We start from the raw sequence: 27,793 nt of genomic DNA, 5'->3' as shown, positions 1-27,793 counted from the left end.
TTTCCCTAAATTAGTTCAGTACTAACATGCTTCATGTGTAGGAATATTAATTTTTGGTATAACTAGTGCATTTATTATAGCACTTTTTCCATTAATAAATTTTATAGTCTATATTTTCCCAGTTAATCTACTCTTTTACAACTCCTAACATCATGTTCAGAGTATCCGATATACAATTATTATTAGATATACACCCGTACAAATTTCATAATACATTATTCGAACCCAAGACACAAAATATTCCACGAATCTAAAACGTTTTACAGCCTTTAGCATAAAATCACGTTAAATAGTATCAAAAGCCTTCTTAAGACCTGAAAATAATTCTTTTATTTGAAATTTCTCTGATTAATCTAATACATGTATATCATGTATTTACATAATAATTAATCAATAAATTTCAGTCTTGGTGCTAATACATTAATTGCAATTTCATAATTCACATTTAGCAGAGCGATAGGTCTCCAGATTTGTAAGAAGGCTTCATCATTTTATTTTGTAGATTAATGACAGTATACCTATTTTTTGTGATTCTGACATTTCACCTTCTTCACTATGCCCTTCATTTAGTTAATCTTTCCAGTCACCTTAAAAGTCAATAAGTGGTAAGTTTGATAAACATATACTTTAAACAGCCAACTGTATAAATATGGAAGCAATAAACACACATGCACCTATATTGGAACATGTACATACACATGTATATACATAGAGGATATCTAACAGTGTCTTCAGTAGTACCAAATATATTTCACGAGTGGGGCTAATACTTTGATATTTTTCACGAGTGCGCAGCACGAGTAAAAAATATCAAAATATTAGCCACACGAGTGAAATATATTTGGTATCACTGACGACACTGTTAGATATTCTGTTTATTACATTTTTTTATCAACGAAAACCCTACCCTGTATGCTAACTAGGACTACAGCGATAATTTGTAAACAAAAAAGTAGTTTTCCCTGTCCAGGTGCTGACATATATGTCGGGCTTTCTGATTGGTCAATTATTTTGGTATTTTCTAATCATTAATTTGATTGGTCAAATCAGCAAAAGTGATATTTTTCACTGGTGAAAAATATGATAAATATGATATTTTTCACTAGTGAAAAATATCACTTTTATAGAATGAATAATTTTTGATATTTCACTGGTAAAAATGTAATAAATATGCATACAAACCTTTTACATTTACACTTTTACTTTCTGATACATTATGCATATTGAGGTTAATTGTTGTCTTGTAGTGGAGAACTTAACACTTGCATCTAAGGTTGACATCATATATGCATATACACAACATACAGATGCATACATTTTATTTATACTTATACTCCAATTTTGTATGTTTTGAATATATATATATGTTTTTATCTTAATATGCACTTTACATATATGCACTTGAATGTTACATACACATTCAACCATATACACATACATGTATTTTACATGCCGGATTTCTATTTTCAGACATTTTGCACATCTTGTTATTTCTAAACAATTGGATGCATTTATACTATCGTGTTTAAGCTGTAATTTCCCCAGTGTAGCACACATGTGAACTCTGCTAACAAAAGTGCAAAAACCAATATTGTCGAAAATTGAGCATTTATTAAATGCCATTAGATAAATCAACAACAATATCAAAAAACTATTCGCATAAAAGGTTGGGTAAAAATAATACTTAAAAAACGCCCAAGCATGCTTTAGAACATAATTCATAGGAGGTAAGATGGGGTGTCTCCGCCAGTGAACATAAACAAAGAAGTCACGTGATCCTATGGACAGCCGAACTAAAGTACGGCAAGGATAAGACAACAAATCCGGAAATAGAAATTCCGAAACAATAATATAATAAACAAAAAACAGATAGTATAAATTCCTTTATGTTGCACATAAATACTATTATACTATCGTGTTTAAGCTGTAATTTCCCCAGTGTAGCACACATGTGAACTCTGCTATGTTTTATGCTAACAAAAAACGCAAAAACCAATATTGTCGAAAATTGAGCATTTATTAAATGCCATTAGATAAATCAACAACAATATCAAAAAACTATTCGCATAAAAGGTTGGGTAAAAATAATACTTAAAAAACGCCACAAACTTGAGCGAGAAACCGCAGTATCTGCTCAAGTGCCCCCAATTGCGTTTGATAGTTTCACACATACGTGTACATGTACAATATAGTAATAAAATATACACATAATTTAAGTGAACTCCAGAACTTAATCTTCCTTCTTTCAGAAATTTTGCATATGTATACATGTAGTTTGATGTACCAATACACTTATATATATACAGTACGCGTCAGGTGTTATGGTTCTCTTTCACCCTCAGGGTTACGAGTGTCACTCGAGTGTAGGGGATTAAGTACGCCCCGTGTTTCAACTCGGGTGTTTCCACCGGCCACCACCGGCCGGGGTCTGACGAGTGTAGGGGATTAAGATCGTAGGAAAAGGTGTGAAGACTCACAGCTGGAGACGTGGTCGTGGTCAGAGTTTTGCGACCTTTCACCTTTACCTGTACTGATTGTTTTACCATGTAACACTTCATTAACATGCTCCTTCGGATTTTGAGAAAACGTAAAATACAGTATAGCCGTAGATTGTCTGAATGATCATGAAGTCATACGTAATTTTTATTAATTGGCAACGAACTCGTGTCCTAGCTGCTATTACTCTCACGGACGTCAATTATCACAAGTATACCTCGTAAGGCATCAGTACGTGGGATGATTATCAATTTAGACAAAATATTTCTGGTGTTTTCAAAACAAGCACTAACTCATAGAGTTTTCGTACCCGTCTCCATCGCATCACGCCACACAAAACGCCCGAACCTCGTCTTGCACATCTTCGCTAGCCAAGGCTTCTGATTACGTTACACTCCACGAACGTTCGTGGAGTGTAACGTAATCAGAAGCCTTGGCTAGCGAAGATGCGTCTTGCAGTACAAACTCCAATACTTTATACACGTGTACATGTAAATGTAATGAAGAATTTGTATATCGATTCAAGGGTGAGCAAATGGTATTGATTTGAATTGTGTAAGCATAAAATAATTTTATGTTTTAAACATTTGATCGCTGACACGAGTAATATTGCCAACGATACGAACCAATCACAATCCATCATTCTAAAACCACGCCCACAAATGGTGCAGTGAGTGTCAATCAACGCATCAGAGCGAAACGTGTCGCATATCTTCACATTGTATTACATCGGCAATCATAATTCAAAAATAAATAAAATACTCTTTTTACTTATATCTTATAGAAACATCAGCACCCGTAACCAGAATTTTTTTTATCAGCCAAGCCATTTTTGTATTTACTTTCATCGCACGTTCATTTTAATACTTGTTTAGGTTCATAGTCTCGTGAACCGAATCAGACTTTAGTTGGTTCATACAGAGACCGTCTCTGGTTCATATAGCGACAATGCAGCGCAAATGTAAATATTTAAGTTCGTATTCCGTATTGTATCAAAACGATATTTAACTAGTTATTGATGCATGCCGCGTTAACAAAAATGTATCGTTTGTGTTCTTAATTTTTTTTAAATTGCACACATTTCCCTTAACTTGTGAACAAATCAAAAATTTTAATGAAAAGGTGCTACAATTTGTAATACCAGAAACATATATAACAGAGATAAGTAGCTCTCTATTTGCCCCGAAGTGATACCCTCATGAGCAAAGACCGATTTACCTGTGCTCGCGTGTGTGATAGGGGACGAGGCCTTCTCGATAAGGGATATGCTTGACTGGTCACGAATAAAAAGAGAGTTGTACGGGTAAATAGCGATTTTATTTATCCCTAATACGCGTTTCTGGTAATACGTCCAAATATTTTTTTTTAGTTTACCAGAAATTAATATGAATCTATGTAAATATACAATATACGTACATTGTATCTGCCTGTACATTGAAGTAACCGAGGCGTGTGATAGAGCCGCGGTCGTGTCTGGATTCATGGGTTAATATACTAATTATATAATTAGCGTCCGGTAGTAAAAAGGCGGTCATGAGCATATATATGGCTTCATAAAGTTTTCATAATGATACCATGACAACTCTTTGTTTATTTAACATTCGGAAAAAAATTACTTTAAAACTCTACTCATACTCAAACTGTCAAATTGTAATAATTATATCGTGGCTCTTATGCATATTATAAGTGTACATGTACGTGAAGTCAGCACATGTACACTCGATACACTAGTACCGATAACATATTTTCTGTTCAATATGCCACCTCGGAATATTACGAAAGGATGTTCAAACTGTTTAGATACATTTCATCAGAGACTTGTGTATATCAGGTTTAGTTGTTCCGAGATCCAGGATTCTTTGTGATGGTAGTGCTACGATAGGCCAGGTGTATAGTGTTCAATGGGGACATAAACAGACAGCAGTGTCAGATGCTTTTTTTTTTGTTTTAGTTAAGTTATTATTATATTAATCATTCAAGACTTACTTCAAAGTCAATCGAAAGCCGAGCGGGATTTACTCGCTCGCGCGCCAATCACAATATTGCTATAAATAACACAAACAATAAGGCGGCAAAATATCGTTAAATGTTACAGTGTTTTGTTTTCTCGATTTCCCGGTAAACATTTGTGGTACTCATCTAGCTAGGGTTTAAAAACTAAAAACGTACATAATTTGGAGTGTATATGTACCGTACATTTACAACACAATGCATCTGTAGTATCGCTAGTATAGATCGTGATTTCATTACATAAAAAAATATCCCCGTTTTCTCAACACCGGGCTGGGATACTGCAGAGACGTGAATATCAGATATATCACGTTTCTTGATACTGTAAGTACAAAATGTAAGTCCAGCTACAGAGTACCTGTACTGTACGACAAAGTATGTTCCAGCAAACACATCACGGTATCAGGCAGTGTACCTGTCAATCATGAATCAGGACCTTTGTTCCACTAATCCCCAACACTCTTCCACACCGTGTCGCGCGGTGTCAGTAAACAGGTGAACACTCGGGTTTTGAGCCGGTGTCAGCCGGTGTTTCAACCGACATGCAACCGACTGAGTGAGTGGAAGGGATTAGACCTCGCCACTGTGGCGGTGATTGGGGACCATACCACCTGACGCGTACTGTATATCACGGTATTTATATCATTTACATCATTTACATCCATGCATGAACCTATACATGCATATGAGAAATGTGAAAGCATGTGTTGATACATATATTTATCTTATTTTTACATATGTTGTTTTTTTTCTACACTTTAAAAAAAGTATAACTTGATATAATCACATACTTTATGTTACAATGCATGTATCCTAGTTACTGCCTTTTTTTTTTAGAAAAAACAAAAAATGTTAGTTTTTTTCTTCTTGATTTCAAAGATCTGCTTGATTTGTTCCATTATCCCAACAGATAAACTTTCATTTTTTCCAATGTACGAGGCTGATGCATGTCGTATATATAAATAAAGTTCGACATATAGGTATTGAATATATTGACACAGCCATCGAAGATAAGACAGCTACTATTAAAATATTCAAGAGCTGTCCACTGAACAGCCTTCGGCCAGCCGAAGCGATGTTTTAAACTATTCATTCTGTGTATCATTTACTATAGTCCTATATCTATCTGTACTTGTTTACATGATAATGGTGATATTGCCATATTTGTGCCTTGCCAAAATGACAAAAGGACAAGAAAAATTGACAAATTTCCTTTATTTAATGTTTTTATTGCTTCCTTGATAAAACTATGCACTTCCACATTTTTTGCCATCAAGAAATAAAAAAAAAAAAAAAAAAAAAAATACTTAAAAAGATCTTAAGTGAAATTTAATTCATAACCAAAATAGATGACCAATTAACTATACGTTTTAATGCATTCTTGTTCAATATGTTTACTGGATTCTAAATTTCAAACCAATGATCAATAATTCTCCAAAAAATATTGAAAGTGAAAAGTTACATTGAAATTCGACCCATATTTACATTGATATATTTATTGATAGTAAACATTGTTGTTATTTTATAATACATGAATCAATGGAATCATTTACCTTGCCGATAGGTTGCCTGGATGTTTCCATGGCAGCCTTGATTCCAACCCCGGCTGCCACGCCCAGTTCTGCTATCAGGTTGTGTCCACATGCGTGACCATTCTCTGGCAGTGCGTCATACTCACACAACACCGCCACATGTGGACCCTTCCTATCGTTTCCGAATGTGGCCCGGAAAGCCGTGTCGAGTTTGTACTTCTTGTCAACGTGAAATCCTTGATTTTCCAGGAAATCAGTCAGTATGGTGTGAGCATGGTGCTCTTTGTAGTTCATCTCTGAATTTTTCCATAATTCCTGACTGATTTTGTTTAGTTTCAAAGCTACCCCGTCAATCGCTTTACAAGCAACTCTCTTTAAGTGCGCCATGTTTTGTGCCGGTGTGACTAATATATATTTAGTTGTATTCCTTCGTCAAATATTTACATTTTCACTTCGCTCCGCCTCAATGAACATAGTAAACTCAGATTACTTCATTTCCCGTTGAAGATTTTGGGTCACGTGCTACTGTTCTGAGAGATAAATCACATTCTTGCCGGCGTGTGAATACATTCACTGAGTTTACAATGGCGATCGAGTTATACTGTCAACACTGTACTTTAAATTGGTATTTATATGGGTATTGCTAAGTTTTTATTATACAATATCATAAATATTTGTTATAAATGAATATTTTACCTTGAAAATATCGTATCTATGTGTATCAACATCGTATTAATCAAAACGTGTATGGCACTATATCTTGTGTTGTTTTGGCGACGAGAATAGTTGACTGTCTGCTGTTCCACTACTGTGCACACATGTACGATAAGTATAACAATGTTACAAAGTGACGCACTTACGTCACACTGTTGCGACCGAATTTTGCAATGTGGTGGCGAAGTTTTAAATTTGGTTAACGTAAATATAAGGATTGATTGTCAATTTTGTTGCTTGCTTGGACTGATGAAGGGAAGTGAACCTCGTGCAAATGGTACATGAACTGCTTTGCAGTTCACTTCATTTGCACGAGGTTTACTTCCCTTCATCAGTCCATGCAAGCAACAAAATTGACAATCAATCCTTAATTGCATTATTATGTTATATATCAAATATTTAGCACAGTGTATCACATGTACTATGTGTTGGTGATCCGAAGATATATATTTGAATTTCCCGTCGTAGTTGTACTCGACGAATAGGAATAAATAAATATATATATATTAATATACAACAAATCTCGTCATAAGTTAGTTGATGCCATAGCGCGCTTGTCAGAACTCGTGCCTTGACCACTGAGGTAAACATTGTTTATTTTATTACTATGATATGATGATCCAGATACTCCTTTCTCAAAGAATATTCATAAGCCGCGCCTCCGAATCGAAAACGAGGCTACCGGTGTAACCATCATAAACAAGATGGCGGCGAACTTGGATTCTGTGAACGGTAGACACTGTTGTGTACCATTATGTAACGGAAATGGGCGCCGCCATCCGGAGTTATCGAAGTGGAAGTGGAGCAGACTTAGGTAATTGCTAAGTTGAGGATACACATTGAGAGGCATATCCGAAGAGTCAAGGAGTATCACCTATTTGATAGTATCATCCCCTTAAGTATGGTAGGAACAATTAATCAAATATGGACTGTTGCAAATATGTTAACATTATTCAAGGGACCTCTTGTCAAAGATTGGAAGTAAGCTATCTTGTATTGTTATAAACTATACCTTGGATTAGTACTAGCCAAATAACAGTAAGGGTAGTATGAATGATACATTTTTACATGTATGTCATAAAATGTTCTTTAAGTTTGATTCATGAAAGTTATTGAGCTTTCAATAACAAAGTCAATTAACAGATTACAAATTGTATCCAACTACAAATTGTATCTAACTTAAATAATGGTGAAAAAAGAAATCATCAATCTTTTCCTTCATTTCTTTCCATGTATTCATATTGAAAAGAATGAGTTCCAAATGACTTTCCTCAGGTGTCCACACAAAGAAGTGACACCATTCCATCCCTGTCACTGCCATCTGCATCATAACTTGGTAATAATAGTTATGCCTCTCCTTCAGTTTGTACCCATTTTCATCCTTGGTGAGGTACTGGCACTCTGACAAAGGGTTGACAGGACACTTTATCTCCAGTAGACCATACTTAGGATTCAGTGTAGGGCAGTAGACTTTGCGGTCTGGTGATGCAGCCAACCATGGGGACCATGGACTCACTACTAATCCACACGGATACATGTTCACTTCTCCATTCAACCTCTGAAAAAATACATTGAAATAGAGAGCACTGATTCAAATTATCAGCTAGAAAGATGTGTTAGTTAAATTGATAAAGTGCATTATGATAAATTGATATGGAAATTAAAAACTTGTAACACTTTTACAACATTCAATTCATCATTTCTATTTTGTCTGTTTTTTCCATGATTTATCTTATCAATATCTTTAATTTAAGAAAGTGTATTTTTGTTTCCTTCTTATACCTCATAACTCTGTTTATATATATTTTTTAAAAAGTCAATATAATTAAGAGATTGGAGTCTGTCTGTGTAACTGGTAAATATCTGTCATAAGACTTATTGACTAGTGAAATTTGTTTCCAAATAATAACTCGTAACTAATGAAACAAATGTTATATTACATCCTGTGTTGTTAAGATGTTTTAATTTGTGTACCTCCACATATGCATTTGCTGCAACAGGCTCACTGGCTATCCCATGTCGCATGTTTGCAGTTACAACTTTTCTTGTTGACTGAAGTCTCTTGACAAGTGGATCATACTCTGAAAAATAGAAGTGCATTTACAAAAAAAAATTAAACTTAAAAAAGGCTAGGCTGTGAACTGTTCAACATTTTTCTATAAGAGATAGTTGATTACTATAATACAGTTCTATACACAATAACATTTCTCACATATCACATAATATAAACATATCTAGTCATGTTTTTTTTTTTTTTTTTTATTATAGAGTTGTAGACTTGATTATGACATTATTGTGACATTAGGAGATTATACAACTGTCAGATGTACATGGTATAATAAAGCAAAAACTGAGTGTCTACAAATTAAGTACAAATAACATCAACATAATTTATTATTATTATCACTTATTGTTAACATACCTTTCTGCCTTTTTACAATATCTCCCGCCACTGAGGCTGTAATCCTATCTCTCCTAATTCTAAACCATTTGGGATCCTGGGATTGCAGACGGGTGCTTTCCTCGATTTCAAATGACTGACTCTCCGAGATCATCAATGAATTGAATTGAATGTTCTTGCTTTACTCAAGAACCACATGTAGTTCATTAACCATGACATTTTGCATGGGCAGCTTAGGAAAATCTTCAGCATCAAAGATATTTAATACAAACTCACTGTGGAGTCTTTGTTGGGTGGCAAGTGGAGAGCCTTTAGGAAACTTTCCATATTTTGTATCAATCTCCTTTTGTTGAGAGCTTAGAGATACATTTGACAAGAATAAACATGTTTTGTCAACTTTGTACAGGTTTTCACATAATTTCTGGACATCAAGTTTCTCCACACCAGAAGGTATTGGATTATATAATGTTGACCTTAATCCTCTGGTCTGACGCTGTGGGCATTTGTGATCATAGCCTTGCAATGTAACCTCACTTGAAACAGACCCACCTATCTTTTCACCTCTGGGAATGTGCCAGGTTTGTGGTAGAGATGTTTTGGCTACATCCGATGGTACTTCCAACACTCCAGTTGTTTTCATATGGGCAACAGAATAGAGCACACCAGCAATATGTCCACAACAGCCACCAGAGCCAATAGCACAAGAGCACTTACTGGAACTGCTATCAAATGATGGACCATTTCTGATAACAACCTGTAGTAATAAGGAGGGTAATGATATATTGAGGTCAATTTGTATTGAAATATTACATTCGAGACAAAAAAAGTCCAACAGCGAGAGGTCTTTATACACAGATGGTTGCTAAAGCAGGTTTTACATATGTATCTTGGGAACTTAAAAACTTGCTACTTGTAACTTCAATCCCAGCACTGGCAGTATGTACATTTGTAATTACCTAGAACCATTATTATTACTTGGACTTTTTGACCTGCATGTATGACCTTATGTAACATGTGTTTAAGCTATCAAAAGGCTTACATTTAAATGCATTGTTCCTCAACTGATGGATTACACCTGAAAGGAAATTCATTCTCTACACTTTTCATGGTAAAAATATTATACTTTAAAATTTCATAAATTTTGTGTAGTTGTGGACCTTCTATAAAGTATGACAAAGCTACTTCTGGAATTAAGACTTGGTAAAGAATGCGAAATCTGCAAATTTTAAAAGTGCATCAGCTACACAAGTCCTAAATAATCAGTCAAAATATTCTACCAAAATTATCTCTACATCATGTGGAGCTTCATTTTTCCGCTGTGATCGATAGGACTTGGCACGAATTAAGCAACCCTGATCTATCTGATGGACTACAAAAAAAAAAAAAAATTAAAAAAAATTATTGTTAAATATAATGTTTTGATAAGACAAGTTGGTTCATTTATTCCACTTATATATGCAATCAATATCTTAAAAACCAAAATGTCAGTGTAATAGGAGAATAGATTCACACAGATAAACTCGCAATCAATGAAATAACAAACAGATGAGCATCCTGACTAGGAAATGAGGTCCATTAGCAAAAGAGGCCAAAAGTTTTGGTTCCAGTTAAACTGATCAGTAGGCCACAAGCACTTTAAATGAAATAAACAAGACTGGAACTCAACTAAACTACTGCTTCACCTGGATAAAGCAGGAATGGAAAAAATAATAGTTGCTATGAATATTATGGTACAACTAGAAATCTAGAATTTTTTGTTTTCTTTAAAAAACCCACTGGATCCTTGGATTTTTTTTTAGTATAGAGTGGGTCCACTGAAGTAAATGAAGGCCTGAATAGTAAGAATGTTATGTTTTCTAACTCTGAGTAGAGACATTGCTCTTGCCATGACAGAACATTATTCCGGACCTAACCAAAGCCTGACATTGCCCCACGTTGCTGAACTTCAATGCATGCACTTATAGTTGCGGAAGATGGTCAAATACAAAATAGCAACGACTACCAGAGCTATGGTTTCCACAAATTATAAAGATTGAGAGATACGTTTGACGTATGGTGGCGTACATGGTCATACACTGTACGTACGTACTTGTTGTAAACAATCACGTACAGTGTACCGTGACCGTCCTCGCTACATTGTAGATATATTTCCTGCAATATTTAACAAATTATTTAGCAATACTTTAACGCAAGGGATAAATATTGCAAGCCATAGAAACAAATATTGTTATAGAATTGGAAAAGGAAGAAACTTTGGAATGTATTTGTGACGAAACGACTTCGAAAAGACAAAGTGAAAGTAAAAACAAAACGATCTCATGCTAGACTAACCTCTTATATCATAGATATACTTTTCACTGAAATATTTGTATCCTTTCGATACCTCCCTGCTTCCTGTGCTTGCAGATGATGTTTTAATGGCATTCTCTACAAATCCGAACGTTATCTCATCAGGAACTGCCCGCAACTCTCGCGTTGAGTTGTTGGTGATTTCTGACACTTTCGGTTCCGCCATATTTGTTTACACTAGAGACACCGGTAGCCTCGTTTTCGACGCGTCATGAATATTTATGAGGAACTCATTAAGAAAGGAGTATTCTACTACAATAAAGAAGAATCTATTTTGTAAATAACATTTTCGTTCTGTTGTGATTAGTTATGGAGAAGATCGATTTTGGGAGTTTTCGCTATACATTCACAGGAAACCAACATTTGGTCGTTTTCCGAGTAGGTCGTTGTTATCTTGTTATCCCTCATTTCATTCGACATAAGTTAATAACGACAGATGTTACGGACATTTTCATTGGTCAATGGAATCGCTTGAATTTGCGCTGTTTATTATTACTATTATTCCGATTATCAATGGTAGAAGACAAGAAATATTTGGTTGTATGTACTCGAGAGCGCATTTAACTAATATAAATATGTTCAGGTATACAATCTAAAGTATTGTAAACATTTGTAACAGCAGAAAATTAAAACATTCTATCCAAACACCGTTCGTGTGTTACCGTTAAGCTATAAACCTCCAGAAAATTCGTCAAATGATGAATATCCCAAACAAAAAAAGTGATTTATTTCGCTGATATAAATATAGCAAAATATTTACCATTTTTATGTCGATTTAAAAGTTTTATGTTTTTTATCGATTTGAAATATAAATTTTTATGTTAATGCGTTTCCTATGTAGCTCTGAAATGGAAGGAAAATATATATTCTTTTTCAAAATGTACTACTAAAAGTGAGTGTAATAAAAATTTCATGCTCAGTAAACGGTTAATTATTCCTATGTTAATAGAATATGTTGATAACAACGGGATACAAGGGCTTTTACTGTCAAATATACTGTAAAGTGTTTATCTTCGTCCGGATGGAGTCGTATGGGTAAAGTATGGTTGAACTTTTGCGGAAGAAGGCGAACAGAATACGTAATGCGTTACATCCGACAAAGAGAAATGTGGATTACAAGATAAGTATTTCCTTGCATGCCCGAATGCAGAATATGAATATGGTTTTATTTTGCGGTCAACAACAGGATATTACAAATAGGCATACCATTGCGTTAAAAAATTCGCTTTCTCTTGTGATGCGTGACAGCACTGTATCCCTCCAATGATGAGAGGTAATACATCAGACAAAGGGGGAAATCTCCTCTACGATCGACACAATACTTTATTTCTATAGACGAACTCATATGCCACTGATTTAAAATTAATATAAAGTAAATAGAGGGATACGGATTATGGCATGTGCTCATAGACAATGAGTTCTGAATACACGTGATCACAGACAATGAGTTCTGAATACACGTGATCATAGACAATGAGTTCTGAATACACGTGATCATAGACAATGAGTTCTGAATGCACGTGATCATAGACAAGGAGTTCTGAATGCACGTGATCATAGACAATGAGTTCTGAATGCACGTGATCATAGACAATAAGTTCTGAATACACGTAATCATAGACAATGAGTTATGAATACACGTGATCATAGACAATGAGTTCTGAATGCACGTGATCATAGACAATGAGTTCTGAATACACGTGATCATAGACAATGAGTTCTGAATGCACGTGATCATAAACAATGAGTTATGAATACACGTGATCCTAGACAATGAGTTCTGAACACACGTGCTAATAGACAAACAATGAACTTTGAATATACGTGATTGTAGACAAACAATGAGTTATGTACACACGTGATCGTAGACAAACAATGAGTTCAGAATATACTTGATCATAGACAAACAGTGAGTTTTGAATACACGTGATTGAAGACAAACAATGCGTTCTTGTTACACGTGATTGTAGACAAACAATGAGTTCTGAACACACGTGATCGTAGGCAAACAATGAATTCTGAACACACGTGATCATAGACAAACAATGAGTTCTTGTTACATGTCATTGTAGACAAACAATGAGTTCTTGTTACACTTGATTGAAGACAAACAATGAATTCTTAACACACTTGATCGTAGACAAACAATGAGTTCAGAATACACGTGATCACAGCAAACAATGAGTTCCCTCCAATACCACACCTTCTGATAAAAAACACAACAACAGAATAACAATAATAGTATTTATTGTAACAAGCGCATTGTTATTCTGTTGTTGTGTTTTTTATCAGAAGGTGTGGTATTGGAGGGAAATATAATTATCGGCTTATTCTGTCCCATCAAACTCCGATTTATAACACCGCTGAATGACCGACTATACTAATACCTTACCACACGTCCAGCACGTGCACTACGCACCTAAAGCGCCTCCTATCAGAAAGTATGACACCGAAGGGAAAATAATTATCGGCTCATTCTGTCCCATCAAACTCCGATAATTATATTTCCCTGCAATACCACACCTTCTGATAAAAAAAACACAACAACAGAATAACAATAATAGTATTTATTGTAACAAGCACATTGATCGTCGCTGAACCGCAAAAGAACGAGAAAATATATTGTATGATTACAAACCTAAACTCTTGGAAACCTTAAGACGTTCCAGAAACCCATCTTCCACATAACCATCCTTAGCATTTTCGCTAACCCAACGCCCATGGCGTTTAAACAACCTATCACCAATGCCATTCTTGGCAGCTGCTGTAGCACCACCAGACCGCAAGGAATGCAAACAAAACTGAGAAATATCCTCAACATGAGGTTTAAAAGCCTTAAAAAAAGTTCTCTCAAATTGGTGTAAGACATAGCTTTATTATCCGATCTCACCTTGTAACCGGTTTTCACTGCGGATAAATTACAAAATACATATTGCTCATAATTTTCAATAAAATTTGCCCATTCGAAATACAACTGCAAATTCTTAACAGGACACAAACACGTACCAGTTTTAGCAATCATAACCCAGGCGCCATCTCTGAATTTGTCAGTCTAACTATAGACTCAATAAAAACACTAATATAAGCACTGGAAAAAACGACGTCACACACTCTTATACGCAATAACTCGTCACTCCTCAAAAATCCAGCAAATCCAAGTAAACACGCACAAATGATTCTCTGATTTTTCAAATTACCAGAAACAAACTTGCTTTTATACATTAACAATAATAAATCGACAGTCATAGGTTTCTTTTTCACAACCGGTTTAGCTAATCTCCTTTTAGAAGCTTCTAAAACGTTCCTGACTTAATTGGAATTGGTTGGAGAGTCCATATCATATAAATCATGGAACCATTTTAAGCTATAAAATGCATTCACTACAGGACTTGGTGTATTAGCCGCTTGAGTCAATGAGGCTAAATATAAAGCCACATGGAATGCCTTAGCCGGCAAAGCGTCCCCGATTCCTAGGCCACTAGCTATCAACCAACGTTTCCAACGCTGAGATCCACGCGTGTAATTTTTTGAAGTACTCGCAGCCCGCGAATCTTTAAGCAACTCCGGAATCAGGGCAACTTCGCCGACCAAGACTTCCGGCAGGTCCTCTATTTCATCAGAGTAACACTGAAAAAACATTTTTAAAAGAGAAAATATAATGAATATACAGCATATTTGAACATACAAATTTCGTTATATCGCACAAAAATATCAATCTCACTATGCGGCATACATACTATATCAATCTAGCCATGCGGCATCATCTCGCCATGTGGCATCAACATGCATCAATCTCGCCATGCGGCATACACATGTATCAGTCTCGCCATGCGGCATCATCTCGCCATGCGGCATCATCTCGCCATGTGGCATTATCTCGCCATGCGGCATAAACATAAACACATCTCGCCTTGCGGTATAAGTAATATATACAAATCAAACTCAATATATACACGTATATTCCAAAGTACATGTATGATAATCACCAAAATCACAAATGCATATTATCCCTCAAAAATGCACCTAATAATTGAAATCAATCAATGTAACAATTTGTTTGCCGTGTTCAAACCTTTACAATTTATATACAACGCTAACATTCGGAAATTCAAATCCTTCGTACCAAACATACCAACCTCATTTTTACATGGTGTAAACCTTTCCTTCCCTGTAGGTAAATCTATGTAATCCACAACTTGTGATATAAATCTGCCATCTTTGCAAATCACTGACCAAAAACTAGACGATCTCCACAAAGGTACGATCGAAACACCCTGTGATTTATCGTAAATGATTTTTCTCACAACTCGTAGAATCAATATGGGGGGAGGTACAAACAACCCTCTACTGTCGCCCCAGTAATGAACAAACGCGTCAACCCCCGCGGAGCCCTCATTCCAAAACCTTGAAAAATAAACTGATAATTTAGCGTTATGTACTGATGAAAACCAATCAACATCAAGTGTTCCCCATCTTTGAACAATGATATCCAACATTTCCATGGAAATACCCCAGTCGTCTCTCTCGGAGACCCTGGACAGATAATCTGCCCGCTCATTTAATGTCCTGGGCAACCACTCCATCTCTAGAGACACAGCATACTTAATACAAGTATGAAAAATGTCAATAGCAACTAACTGTAAGTCATGCTTCATAGAACCCTTTTCCACAATTTTACAAACCCCTGTGTTATCTGTGAACCATTTCACTCTATGGCCAATCAAAATACTACCAAGGGATTTTAAAACCCTCGACACCGCCACTAGTTCCCGCCACGTCGAAGATTTGACACTCTCCTCCACCGTCCACATCCCGTGGGCCACACCATTCACTGTATTAACCTCGTAACCACCAAAACAAGAGCCACTTGCGTCACTGTACACTATTTTCGAACAGTTTTCAGCCTCATTTAATACTTTAACATTAACCTTGTTAACGTTGTCTCTCCAAAACTTTAACTGTAATAAACTCTCGTCAGATATCTGTATATAGGCATTCCAAGAAACCGCCTGCGTAATATCCATACTGATAAACCTGGTCATAATTTGGGAAACATTTCCTATCACAACACTCATGGATATAATCTGTCCCACAAGACTGGCTGCCTTTCTGACAGGAACCCTCCTACTAAAATCTTTACCGCATCCAAAACCGTCGTCAAGATACATCAACATCAACTTCCCCTCCCCTCTCCATTTCGCAATTAAAGGCCGACAAAGTTTTGTAAATATGTATGGAGCAGAGGAAAGCCCAAAAGGTAAAACCAATAATAAACAGTTGTACCATCTTTGTAAGTCCAGGAAAAACCTAAATACTCCGTATGTGGCAAATATATATCTACAAAATGATACGCGGAATGTATATCGAACTTGAACATCCAACATTCCTTATGGACATACATCAGTGCTGTACGAATATCATCATATTTTACAGACTGCTTCCATAAATGTCTGTTAACAACTCTTAAATCCAAAATCAACCTCTTTTTAGAATTACTCTGTATAGAAACTGTCAATGGATTGACAATACGTGGAATATCCCTACACCTCACTATTAGATTTCTCTGCATGAGATCACTAATGGCTTCTTGAACAAAATCGGACTCTGCCAATGCTGATTTGTTATTTTTCCAAATACAACTTTCAGGATTTGAATAAAATGGTATCTTATACCCATTTAAATACTCATTAGTGCCTATTTCTCTCCAGAAATCGTAATTTTCTTTCAGTCTCCCCTTTACTAAAATTTTCTTGCCCTCTTGTTCGTATTCATAATAGTCACGTGTAAATTGATTATTAAGAAAATACTCATCTTCCATTTCATCGTGCGAAACAGTCCCTCTGTTCTCACTTTTTGGTAACAACTTGTGGGGGAGTCGGGGTTCCTGACCCTCCTGTGTACGGACAATCCCGTCTGTAGTGGGTAAACTCGCCACAACCGAAGCACGCTCCGCCTCCATGCGATGTCCCTGCCCTTGAGTAGACAGGCTGACTCCCGGGACCTTTGGAGTACCTGAATCCAGGAAAGGGCTGTCCAAAAGGTTTAGCTGCTCCCTGACCGCCCAAGAAACCAGAGCTAACAGCAGGAGACCCAGCAGACTTGCTAGTAAAACGCTGACATTTTTTGCGAGACACATCTTTCTTCTTTTTGACCGACCTCGCTTCTGCCCTCCAAATTTTACTCTCAACATCGGAATCACTAGCTACTGGGTGACACTCGTATTGACGTACGGTTTCCCACCCTCCTTCTGACGTATCTGCTATACGTATGAGTTTGTTACGCTGTTTTACCTTGTCAGATAGCTCATTCAAAATTTCGCGGGAATATTCGAGTTTGCCGTTTTCTAGGGCCCAAACCGTCTGAGTAACACTGTCTAAAATGTCACTATTAAACTATTGACTCCCGGGACCTCTGGAGTACCTGAATCCAGGAAAGGGCTGTCCAAAAGGTTCAGGGTTATATTTCTATTAAGGAGACCTGCTACTCGTAAAAGATATGAAAAAATCTGTCAGCCATTCTTTTTTTTATTTATCACGATAACCTGAAATTAGACATCTCTAGGATGTTTCGATCTCTAGCATATCGGAATAATTCTGAAATTCTCGTAACATTACACAAGTTAATCCGTCAAAGCAGACGAATACCTCTACAATGTCCATTTAGGCAGCCCTGAAGATCAAAAAGTGAGATCACTGAAGTTGATGACCACAGCTATGCCACCAAAAGGAAAAGGCTGCATATTTATCAGAACCCAGCCAATATCCACCTGTACACAATTTATGCTATTTTATGCGGATCTTCAGGTTCGATGTTGGCGGTAAGGACGAGTAACACACTGGCTGTCAGTATAATGTGACTGAAGGATTCGCATGTCTGTTAAGTGATGTGGAAACGTAGCGTTAAACAATGACAGATAAACACAAAATATTTAGAATATCATGAAGTAAGTTTATTCACAAATATTAATAATTCGGGGGAAAAAACAACAAAAAACAAAAACAAATCACGATTTCTTTTATTTGTGTTAGTGTAATTATTCAGATGTTTATCAATATATTATACAACACAATTAATGACTGATCAGGAAGAATTAAATGAACTAAAATGCAATGCTGTGTTGAATGTTATCGCAGCTTTAATATTTTCATAAACTATTCCAACATACATATGAAATTAAGTCTTCCTCTGTGGTTCATCGTCGAATTCGGTTTTGATTCTGGGTAAAATATCTTTGTTTGTGAAGACGTCGATGGCTGTCATCGCCATTGCCTTCCCCTGTAGTATGGTATACGGCTGGGCGGCAGCGGCACCTTTTGGGATGAATAAATTGTTTTAATATTCTAGAATTAGCATCAAAATGAAACACTATAAAAAGGTAATTTACACCCATACTTAAGGTATGATCGCATATGCACATATCTTTCATAAAACCTTAACGTTACTGTTGTGAACTTTAAATGATTTAACATTGAATTCATCGCATGGAAATGTCTGTAAGAATTAGAAGCGTTAAGAGACAATCAAATATATATCCTAAGTGATTGAATGGGAATGGACCTTATCGGAAACAAATGATTCCGGACATAAACATAACACTATTGTTGATTTTAATTCAAAACATTTTTGAAAGGAGAAAACACCGTATTGATGTAGGTAATATATAGATAATGTAGCCCCAATAAAGCTCTTAGTGTGATTCACCTTACCTGTAGCCCCAGTGAAGCCCCTAGTGTGGTTGACCTCGTCTGTTCCAATGTAAAAGAACGGATGGATACTAGGAACAACGTATGACACGTTTCCCATATCGGTTGATCCCAAGGGAACATTGTCTGCAGGCAGTCCATGTTTCTTGAAATCTAACCCCAGGCTCTTGGCGTTTGTCTCGAATGACGAAGCCAGAGCTTGGTTACTGATGACATTTAAATATGGCATATCTGAAAAGTCGTACTCAACCTAAAAAAAAAAAGAAACGCTAGAAAATTATAATTTATTCATTTAATTATTTTCCGCTATTCTGGTTCAACTATTGATCAAGCCACTTTTCATTCAAGGTCGAATAAAAATCTTTTTATATGGACGATATATATTTCAAACATAGGACTCTACCTTGCATCCTGTTGCGGTTGCTGCACTTTCAAAACAACCGATGATCTTTTCCCGCAGCACATTAAGCTCCGCCCTATTTGGTGCCCGGATGTAATATTCCAACGAAGCCTCTTCTGGTATGATATTTGGCCTTACTCCACCTTTTGTGATAATTCCTATAGAAGTAATTACACCAAGAAAATTACATTTATATCGTCATATATACAATTTCATAGAACATGACAAAACTAAAATTACATTAATCCTACAAAAATTAAATATAGATAGTACCTAAATTCTTAACAATCGGTTTATTTGATTTATGTAATGTCTTATTAACAGCCAGAGTCATTTAAGGAGATGCAAGGTTGAGGAGTTGGAAGAAAGATGGATACCCGGAGAAAACCACCGGTCTACGTTCAGTACCAGGTAACTGCCCCACTTGGGTTTCGAACTCTGGACAGACATGTGGAGGGCTAGTGATAAAGTTTCGGGACACCTCAGCCAATCGGTCATAGCAGCCCCTAAGACTTCACAAGAAGTACATACTGGAAATAGTAATCAAAACCTCAATTTCTGTGTCATCTTTGGAAATAGTGCTTAAAAACATTACCTTGGACTCTCCATGTCGGCTTCATCTGTTGGCGCATGCTGGACACGGTCTGGTAGCACGTGACTGCCGCGTCCAGCGCGTTGATGCCTTCCCAGGGAAATGCCGCGGCGTGACTGGCCTTGCCCTTATAGGTCACCGTTACCCTGGAAACAAAGTGTCATTCCTATTATCTAAACTTTTCCCGCAAATGTGACACTTTAAATATATCAGATGTAATACATGTGTATAGTGGAACATATTTGAAATAATAAACAGTATGACATTTTCTGTAGTAATAGAACTTGCTACAATGGTTAAGATATAAATAAATCTGTGTATTCTGATTACATATAGGATTTTTATGTCTATTGAGAAGTGGCGGGAACATGTCAACCATACATATAATGCTAATCAATCGGGCAGCTTTTATGATTATTCATGGAAATTTATTTCTACAACTGACCAATCCAGTGCCATTGTGTTTGGAAGCAGAGCGTCACTCGGTCCAGGATGTGACATCATAGCTACATCAAATTTCTCAAACGCTTCTTTTTGTAGCAAAATTAATTTACCTCCTTCGTTTTCCTCGTCTGGGGTCCCCATAACAGTTATCTGCTAAGAATAGCTTCAATGAGAACATGAACAGTCTTGGCATAGAGACTATTCCAGGAAAGGAAACAGGGAATCTCCCAAAGGACACGAAGCGTAATATTCAGAGCATTAATAACCTGCATGCATAGACGGCATTACGAGACAACTGGACCATAGATATGTTGGATGGTGACAATATCAACTGTACACATATACTTAAAGTGATATAATTGAATATGTTACAGTGCTACCAAACATATCGACATGCAAGCACGATTATTCAGGATCGCCTTCTTAATATATCCCGATTAAAATACAACTGCAAGTAAGCCGGAAAATGTGTAGGTATTAAATATTGAGATTCGCAAACCTCTGACGGGCAAGCATGGGTGGCTTTAAAACATTTCCTGGTGCCGGATGTGACATTATCGCCATGTCAATATTATGAAATCCGTGTTTATCGACGAGAAGGATTTTCCCGCGCCTCCTTCTCCTGTCGGGGTTTCTAACACCATCAACTACAGCATGTATGACAACATCGTCAGTTTAGGTATGTTAGGAATGGTCTTTCTTTCATGGAAATCAAGGTCGAATCGCGGATTATTCATAGAAACACAGAATATACCATTCGTTGAAAAATTCCTCAATAAGCTTTGATGGTATAGAATCTCAATGGTATTTCACCAACGTAAATCTTTTGAGATAGTGGGTTGCAAGGCTGTTTATGAAATATGCAATGGTAGGAGTTTTCCTTTGACTCCAGGCCCCAGGAGACGTGTGTTATTGCTAAGAGGGATTCAGAGGTGTGAAAATCTGATTACAAAGAAAATGATAAACTTGCAGTAAATAGAAAACCTCACGTACATATCAGCTGATATAAGATTCTGTGGCTGAGCATCGTCATACGGAAACGGATGTGACATCATCACCACGTCAAACTCGGAAAACGCCCAGCTCTTTAAAAGATGTCCCTTCCCATTGCCACCTTCCTAAGCTGGTGTACCCAACACGCACAACTAGTAGATGAATAAAATGCAACTAATCAGTAAACAAGAGGCCCACAGGGCCTACATCGCTCACATAAATATTGAGGGTTTATGTCAAAACAACTAAAATAATTATTTTGTTTCAATACTAATATTAATTCAAATTGTATAATAAATATATTCCCATCCGTATCTCAGTGTCTTACTTCATTTACCCTTCCAGTTTTAAAGAAGATTTAGCGAAAATTCCTTTTAAAAGAAGTTAACTTTAATTGCCAGTTTTTACGTCCTCAATCGGACACACCCTTCTGCCACCTCTGTAGGATATATATTTGAGCTATATAAAAGTAATTCCTCTTTCCATACAATGCTGCAGATGTTTTTCATTCTTGATTTAATCAGAAACACACATGATTTTAATCATGTAATCCTAATTTACAACCATCCAATGACATTACACACATCATCAAATATGTCATCATAAACTTGTTAACAAGTAAACATACCATTAAACACAAATAAACCAGCAAATATATCTAATCATACACATGTCAACCAGCATACATGTCATTACTCACATGTCATCATACACATGTCATCATTCATGCATGTCATTACACACTTGTCAACGCAACATGTCAGTTAACATACATGCATTCACTCGGCTACCGTGGCTATACATTCACTCAATGACGCTACAGATTACATTTAACCTCATCTAAAGCGTGACTGGTGTGGCAGACGACGCTTACTCTCAGTTGTCAGCTGGGCTTGTAAGTTTTATATTCGCGTTATTAAAATGTTTGTTTACTTCCCGCCTACCTTGCCAATAGGTTGCCCGGATGTTTCCATGGCAGCCTTGATTCCTACCCCGGCTGCCACGCCCAGTTCTGCTATCAGGTTGTGTCCACATGCGTGAACAATCTCTGGTAGTGCGTCATACTCACACAGCACCGCCACATGTGGACCCACGCTATCGTCACCGAATGTGGCCCGAAAGCCGTGTCGAGTTTGTACTTCCTCTCCACGTGAAATCCTTGATTCTCCAGGAAGTCAGTCAGTATGGTGTGAGCATGGTGCTCGCTGTGGTACAATTCTGGATTCTTCCATAATTCCTGACTAATATCGTTTAATTCCGAAGCTACCCTGTCGATCGCTTCACAAGCGACTTTCTTTAACTCCGCCATTTTGTGTGTCAGTAAATTTGCTACTCCTGCTACTATACAAACGTGTCGACGACGATGTTTCTAAGTAAGGTGAAGAATAATACTAACACAAATCACGTTATCGTGTTATCCATAGTAAGGCAATAATCTAATATGATAAGTATATGTCACACACAACAGTGTTGACAGGTCAGCCGCATCTATGCAGTTTTATGGTCGATAAGTGTCACTTAAATTAAAGGCATTCTGAAAAATAGTTTTATTTTTTTAAAGGCATAATTGATGCTTTGAAGATAGAACTTAGATCTAACCGATTGGGTTAATGGGTCAATGGGGGGAAATGCAATTCATCATCAGGTGAGTGACAGTTTATACATAGGCTTCTAAGATAAAAAAAATTAACAAAAAACAACAAAAAAACAAACAAACAAACAAAAAACACACACACAAAAAACTGCAGATTACAGTTTATTTCTTTTCTGTACCCTTCTTAAATATGTTTACATAGACAATAGCATATTATTCTCATATAGAAAATTTAGTTTGTCCACAAAAAGTTGGTTTTGTTTGTCCATAACTTTGTCTTTATATTGCTTTTAATCTCATGACAGTTAGGGAAAGAGGCCATTTCTTATTCTAAACCCTGCAAAGTGAATATTACTGATGCATTTTTATGCATATCCTTGCTTAAAGCTTGTGCCTCCACAACAAAAGGATTTGTACATTTATTATGCTTTGTAATTCTCAGAAGGTAATTATAGACTTGAATTACTGTCGCTTGGGAGTTGACATAGTTCTTCACGCAATGCAAAGTTAGCTGCCCTTATACTGCTACTTAAAGTGTGTTTACAAAACTCACTTGTTCAAAGGAAGATTCGTCAGTGTACAAAGTAGTCAAAAGCTTTACCATTTGCTTCATTCCTTATCATGGCCCCAGTAAGCTTTCGATATAAGTCCCCAATTTCGGTGTTGCAGGTTAGTAATGGTTTGACGAAAGAAATAAATTTGGATTGTGCTGGGAAAACGTCTATACGTTAAGAATACTTGTTTATTGCAAATGTGATTTTTAGCCCTTTGTTTGATAAATTTTGACACATTTACCCGAAGAATTTGTAATGTTGACGAGATAATTACATTCACTAGTGCAAAATGTTAAAACTGCACATGAAAATCATCGATTTGGTTTTACAAGAGTTCAATTCTGAGCAGTATGAATGTAGTTTGTTTAACGAGGACTGGATTCCACCAGAAGTTCCTGATAATAATAACAAATGATCAGCAAACATCATAAGGTCCTTCCCAGTCTTATCAGGGAGGTCGTGCATGTATAAGTTAACGATGCACTTAAACTAAACAGAGAGGATTTCCGATCGAACGTTTAATCTATGTTTGAGTACAGTATGTAATAGTTATCTCCCTTTGAGCGCTGATGCATTTGCTAATATAGCCAGAAGCTTTGAACATATTTGTTGGTTGAATATGAAAGGGGGATAACTCTTGTTAAAGTGATAAAAAGAAAAAATAATGTGTTGCGCTATTGTTATTTTCATTGAAAGGTCAAGTCTTTTTTCCCTAATCCAATATTTATTAAAATCTAACACTGCAAGAAAGGATATATGATTTCCGTCATTAAAAAAAGAATAAATTTGAGAAAGAAATCAATTTCATACCTGTTGGCAAAGCTTCTCAACTCAATAATGATTCTCCTTATAACCACTAAAACTTTACAGAGAATCGGGGCTTTTTTGTCCGTATTTTGAAATAATCGCTTTTGATTTCGTTTTGGTTGATTTCATGGTTTCTCCAAAAAGCCTAGATATCGAGAAAGTAAGTATGGAAGGGCATAGTAATTTTTCAACAAAGCAAATGGTTCCGCTAAGTTCACTCATGTTAATTTTCATGATAATCGTTTCATTATTTCCTGACCGTGTCGTTTCCCCTTTACTGAAATTCAGTTAAAAAAATCATTGTAGACTGATACACTACCCAAAGGTGGCAGGAAATAATTGTTTGCGGCTACATTGAAGAAATAATTCATCACAAAAATGGCTTCAAGTTCAAGTCGATATTTTCCGTAAATTTAACCTTTAAAAGTGAATTCAAAAAAGTGCAATCAAGGTATTAGATACTGCAGAACAGTCCACCGTTAAATCATCAGTTTGTGTTTCTGGAAGCTAAGGAACAGGCCGGTCTGTGCTGTCGTGGTTGTGTCCTTGGGCAAGACAATTTACCCAAATTGCTTTGGATGGCATGCGACTGAATGACGTCATTGTGAAAAAGTGACATGTCTTAGAAAACCATGTTCCTATTACATTGGATATGGAACTGGAGGAGCTTTGAAAATTTCATTAAAACTTCCAAAAGAGAAAAAGATACAATAAGACAAACCGAAATAATTCATCTATTTATTTATTAAAGGCAAGCTTGTCTGGGAGTGTACTACAGACATGTAGACGTTCCCTTACAAGTGACGGTTGTTTATAATGTTTTTAACACGAGTTTCAAAATTTTCAAAATTAGGAAAGAAACGAGCTTTACAGTGATAAGCAGCCAGTCCTTTTTTGTTGGGGAACAAGTTTATCTCATAACTTCTTTACTTACAAAATTAATGTAAACTTGTCGAGTTTTAAATTCGAGCAACTAAATTATGTAAATCATTACGCGACAAAATATATTTCGTTATGAAGAAAACTTTATTATCCATTTTAGGTGTAAAACTTTATTTGTAGATTATACATTTTTTTACAAATTGATTAAGTGAGAATAGTAAAAGCAGTCCGTAGTCACAGGCCAATCAGAATTGTTGGAGGTCAGAAACGACCAATCATATGCGTGTAAACAGAAACAATAACACAATGCTACGAATTGTATCATGTACCATATCAGTTATGAAACATGTATGAATAAAGACCTCCTATAGATTCTTCAGCGACAGGAGAACCATTTTGGTGATAAGTGATATATTGGGATATTTTACATTAGTATTATAACGCTTGAAGACATGCTCGACAAGGATTCTAGGTCTATATTTTGACAACAACATCAAGTTAATCCTTTCTTTGTGGTTCGTTTTCGAATTCAATTTTGATTCTTTGTAAAAGATTCTCGTTTATGAAGACGTCGACGGCTGTCATCGCTATTGCTTTCCCTTGCCGTAGGGTATATGGCTGTGCAGCAGCGGCACCTTGTGGGAGTAAAGAAATTGTGTTTTATTTAAATTAACGAAATCAGAAGAGAATGTTGTCTTTGTATCAAACGTAATGTGAAAAATTGGTCCTTGAAAACTGTAAGAATACAATATCTTTAAAAATCGTTGTTTTAAAATGCATATTCGGAATGAGATTGCTTTCGTAAGACATTACTATCATTATTGTGTATTTTGCGGTCTTGAATTTATAAGTAAAGCACATGGTGTGGTTGACCTTAACTTGGACGTCATCTAGCCTCAGTGAAGCGCCTAGTGTGGTTGACCCTACCTCGAGCCTCAGTGAAGCACCTGGTATGTTTGATCTAATACATAGCCCCTGTAAAACCATTAGTGAGGTTGGCCTTCCGTGTAGCCTCAGTGAAGCCCCTAATATATTTGACCTTACCTGTAGCTTCGGCGTAGCCCCTAGTGTGGTTGACCTCGTCAGTTCCGATGTGGAACACTGGATGGAGACTGGGAACGATGTATGACACGTTTCCTATGTCCGAGGACGCTTGAATTCCTTCCGAACACATTCCATCTTCATCAAACGCTAACCCTAATTCCTTTGCATTTGTCTCGAACGTAGAGGCCAGCTCTTTATTACCGATGAAATTAAGATACGGCACATCCGAATATTTACACTCAACCTATAAAGTAAAGAAAGGATTATTGAAATACTGACATAGAATGACTAAGGCGGGATGTCAACAAACACAGAAAAAGCTGTTTCCTGTCAAACGTACGTGTTTCTTTTGAATGCATTTTGTTAAGGCTTTTTTCATGAATGAAAAGATATAACGCAAATTATAGTCGCTAATTATCGCTATTTACTAGTGTCCTAAAATATACATTATACATAAACTGAAAAAAAAACCGAGAAAAACAAGGGTAAAATCTTACCTAAATATTCATGATAGTCGCTAATTATCGCTATTTACTAATGTCCTATAATATACATTATACATAAACTGAAAAAAAAACGAGAAAAACAAGGGTAAAATCTTACCTAAATATTCATGATAGTCGCTAATTATCGCTATTTACTAATGTCCTATAATATACAATATACATAAGCTGAAAAAAAACGAGAAAAACAAGGGTAAAATCTTACCTAAATATTCATGATAATCGGAATATGTCATTGAATATCGAATGTAAGCATGTTTTACCTTGCATCCTGTTGCTTTTGCTGCACTTTCGAAACAATCAGACATCTTTTCCAACAGCACATTAAGCTCCGCCTTGTTCGGTGCCCGAATGGAATATTGCAGTTCAGCTTCTTCTGGTATGATGTTTGCTTTCACACCACCTTTTGTTATTATTCCTGTTAAAAAAGAATAGTAACGTAAAATAGTCGTCATATGTTTATATCACGGTCTCCAATTTAACCGATGAAATATAAGTCTGAAATATGATATTTATTATGCACATAATATGCAGATTTAAAGTATGAACTGAGTAACGTACTGTTAACTTCCTTTTACAAATCGCGAGTAAGAAATTATAGAGTAATTCGTAAATTAAACTTGATCATAAGGTTGCTTCGTGCTTGTGGGACCTGTCAGTGAATACAAGTAAGTAAAAAACAAATTGGTTTGGGAAAAAAAATTTTTGGAAATGGAATAAAACCCCAAAAACCCAAAAATTAAAATGCACCTTCATTTGGGCCCGTTTTCCCAAC

The 27,793-nt window shown here is 36.2% G+C and overlaps 2 protein-coding genes and 2 pseudogenes across 2 annotated transcripts in view; all 4 read right to left on the bottom strand.

The window, feature by feature from the left end:
* LOC117326969 (peptidase M20 domain-containing protein 2-like) overlaps window positions 1-6,440 on the bottom strand; it is an 11,324-nt gene extending 4,884 nt beyond the window's left edge. The window contains exon 1 of the mRNA XM_033883772.1: window positions 6,060-6,440. Within this exon, the coding sequence (XP_033739663.1) occupies window positions 6,060-6,425 (366 nt within the window). The 5' untranslated portion in view covers window positions 6,426-6,440. The remainder of the gene's footprint in view (window positions 1-6,059) is intronic.
* Window positions 6,441-7,926: 1,486 nt separating this feature from the next.
* On the bottom strand, window positions 7,927-17,692 carry LOC117326728 (annotated as a pseudogene).
* A 726-nt stretch (window positions 17,693-18,418) lies between these two features.
* On the bottom strand, window positions 18,419-23,326 carry LOC117326970 (annotated as a pseudogene).
* Window positions 23,327-25,313: 1,987 nt separating this feature from the next.
* LOC117326727 (peptidase M20 domain-containing protein 2-like) overlaps window positions 25,314-27,793 on the bottom strand; it is a 10,267-nt gene continuing 7,787 nt past the window's right edge. Inside the window, exons 2-4 of the mRNA XM_033883449.1 lie at window positions 27,282-27,479; window positions 26,516-26,759; window positions 25,314-26,106 (exon numbers count right to left, since the gene is read on the bottom strand). Of these exons, the coding sequence (XP_033739340.1) occupies window positions 25,970-26,106; window positions 26,516-26,759; window positions 27,282-27,479 (579 nt within the window). The 3' untranslated portion in view covers window positions 25,314-25,969. The remainder of the gene's footprint in view (window positions 26,107-26,515; window positions 26,760-27,281; window positions 27,480-27,793) is intronic.

The sequence above is a fragment of the Pecten maximus genome, chromosome 5 (assembly GCF_902652985.1).
Source record: "Pecten maximus chromosome 5, xPecMax1.1, whole genome shotgun sequence".
NCBI lineage: Eukaryota > Metazoa > Mollusca > Bivalvia > Pectinida > Pectinidae > Pecten > Pecten maximus.
This window is presented reverse-complemented; position numbering and strand designations above follow the sequence as displayed.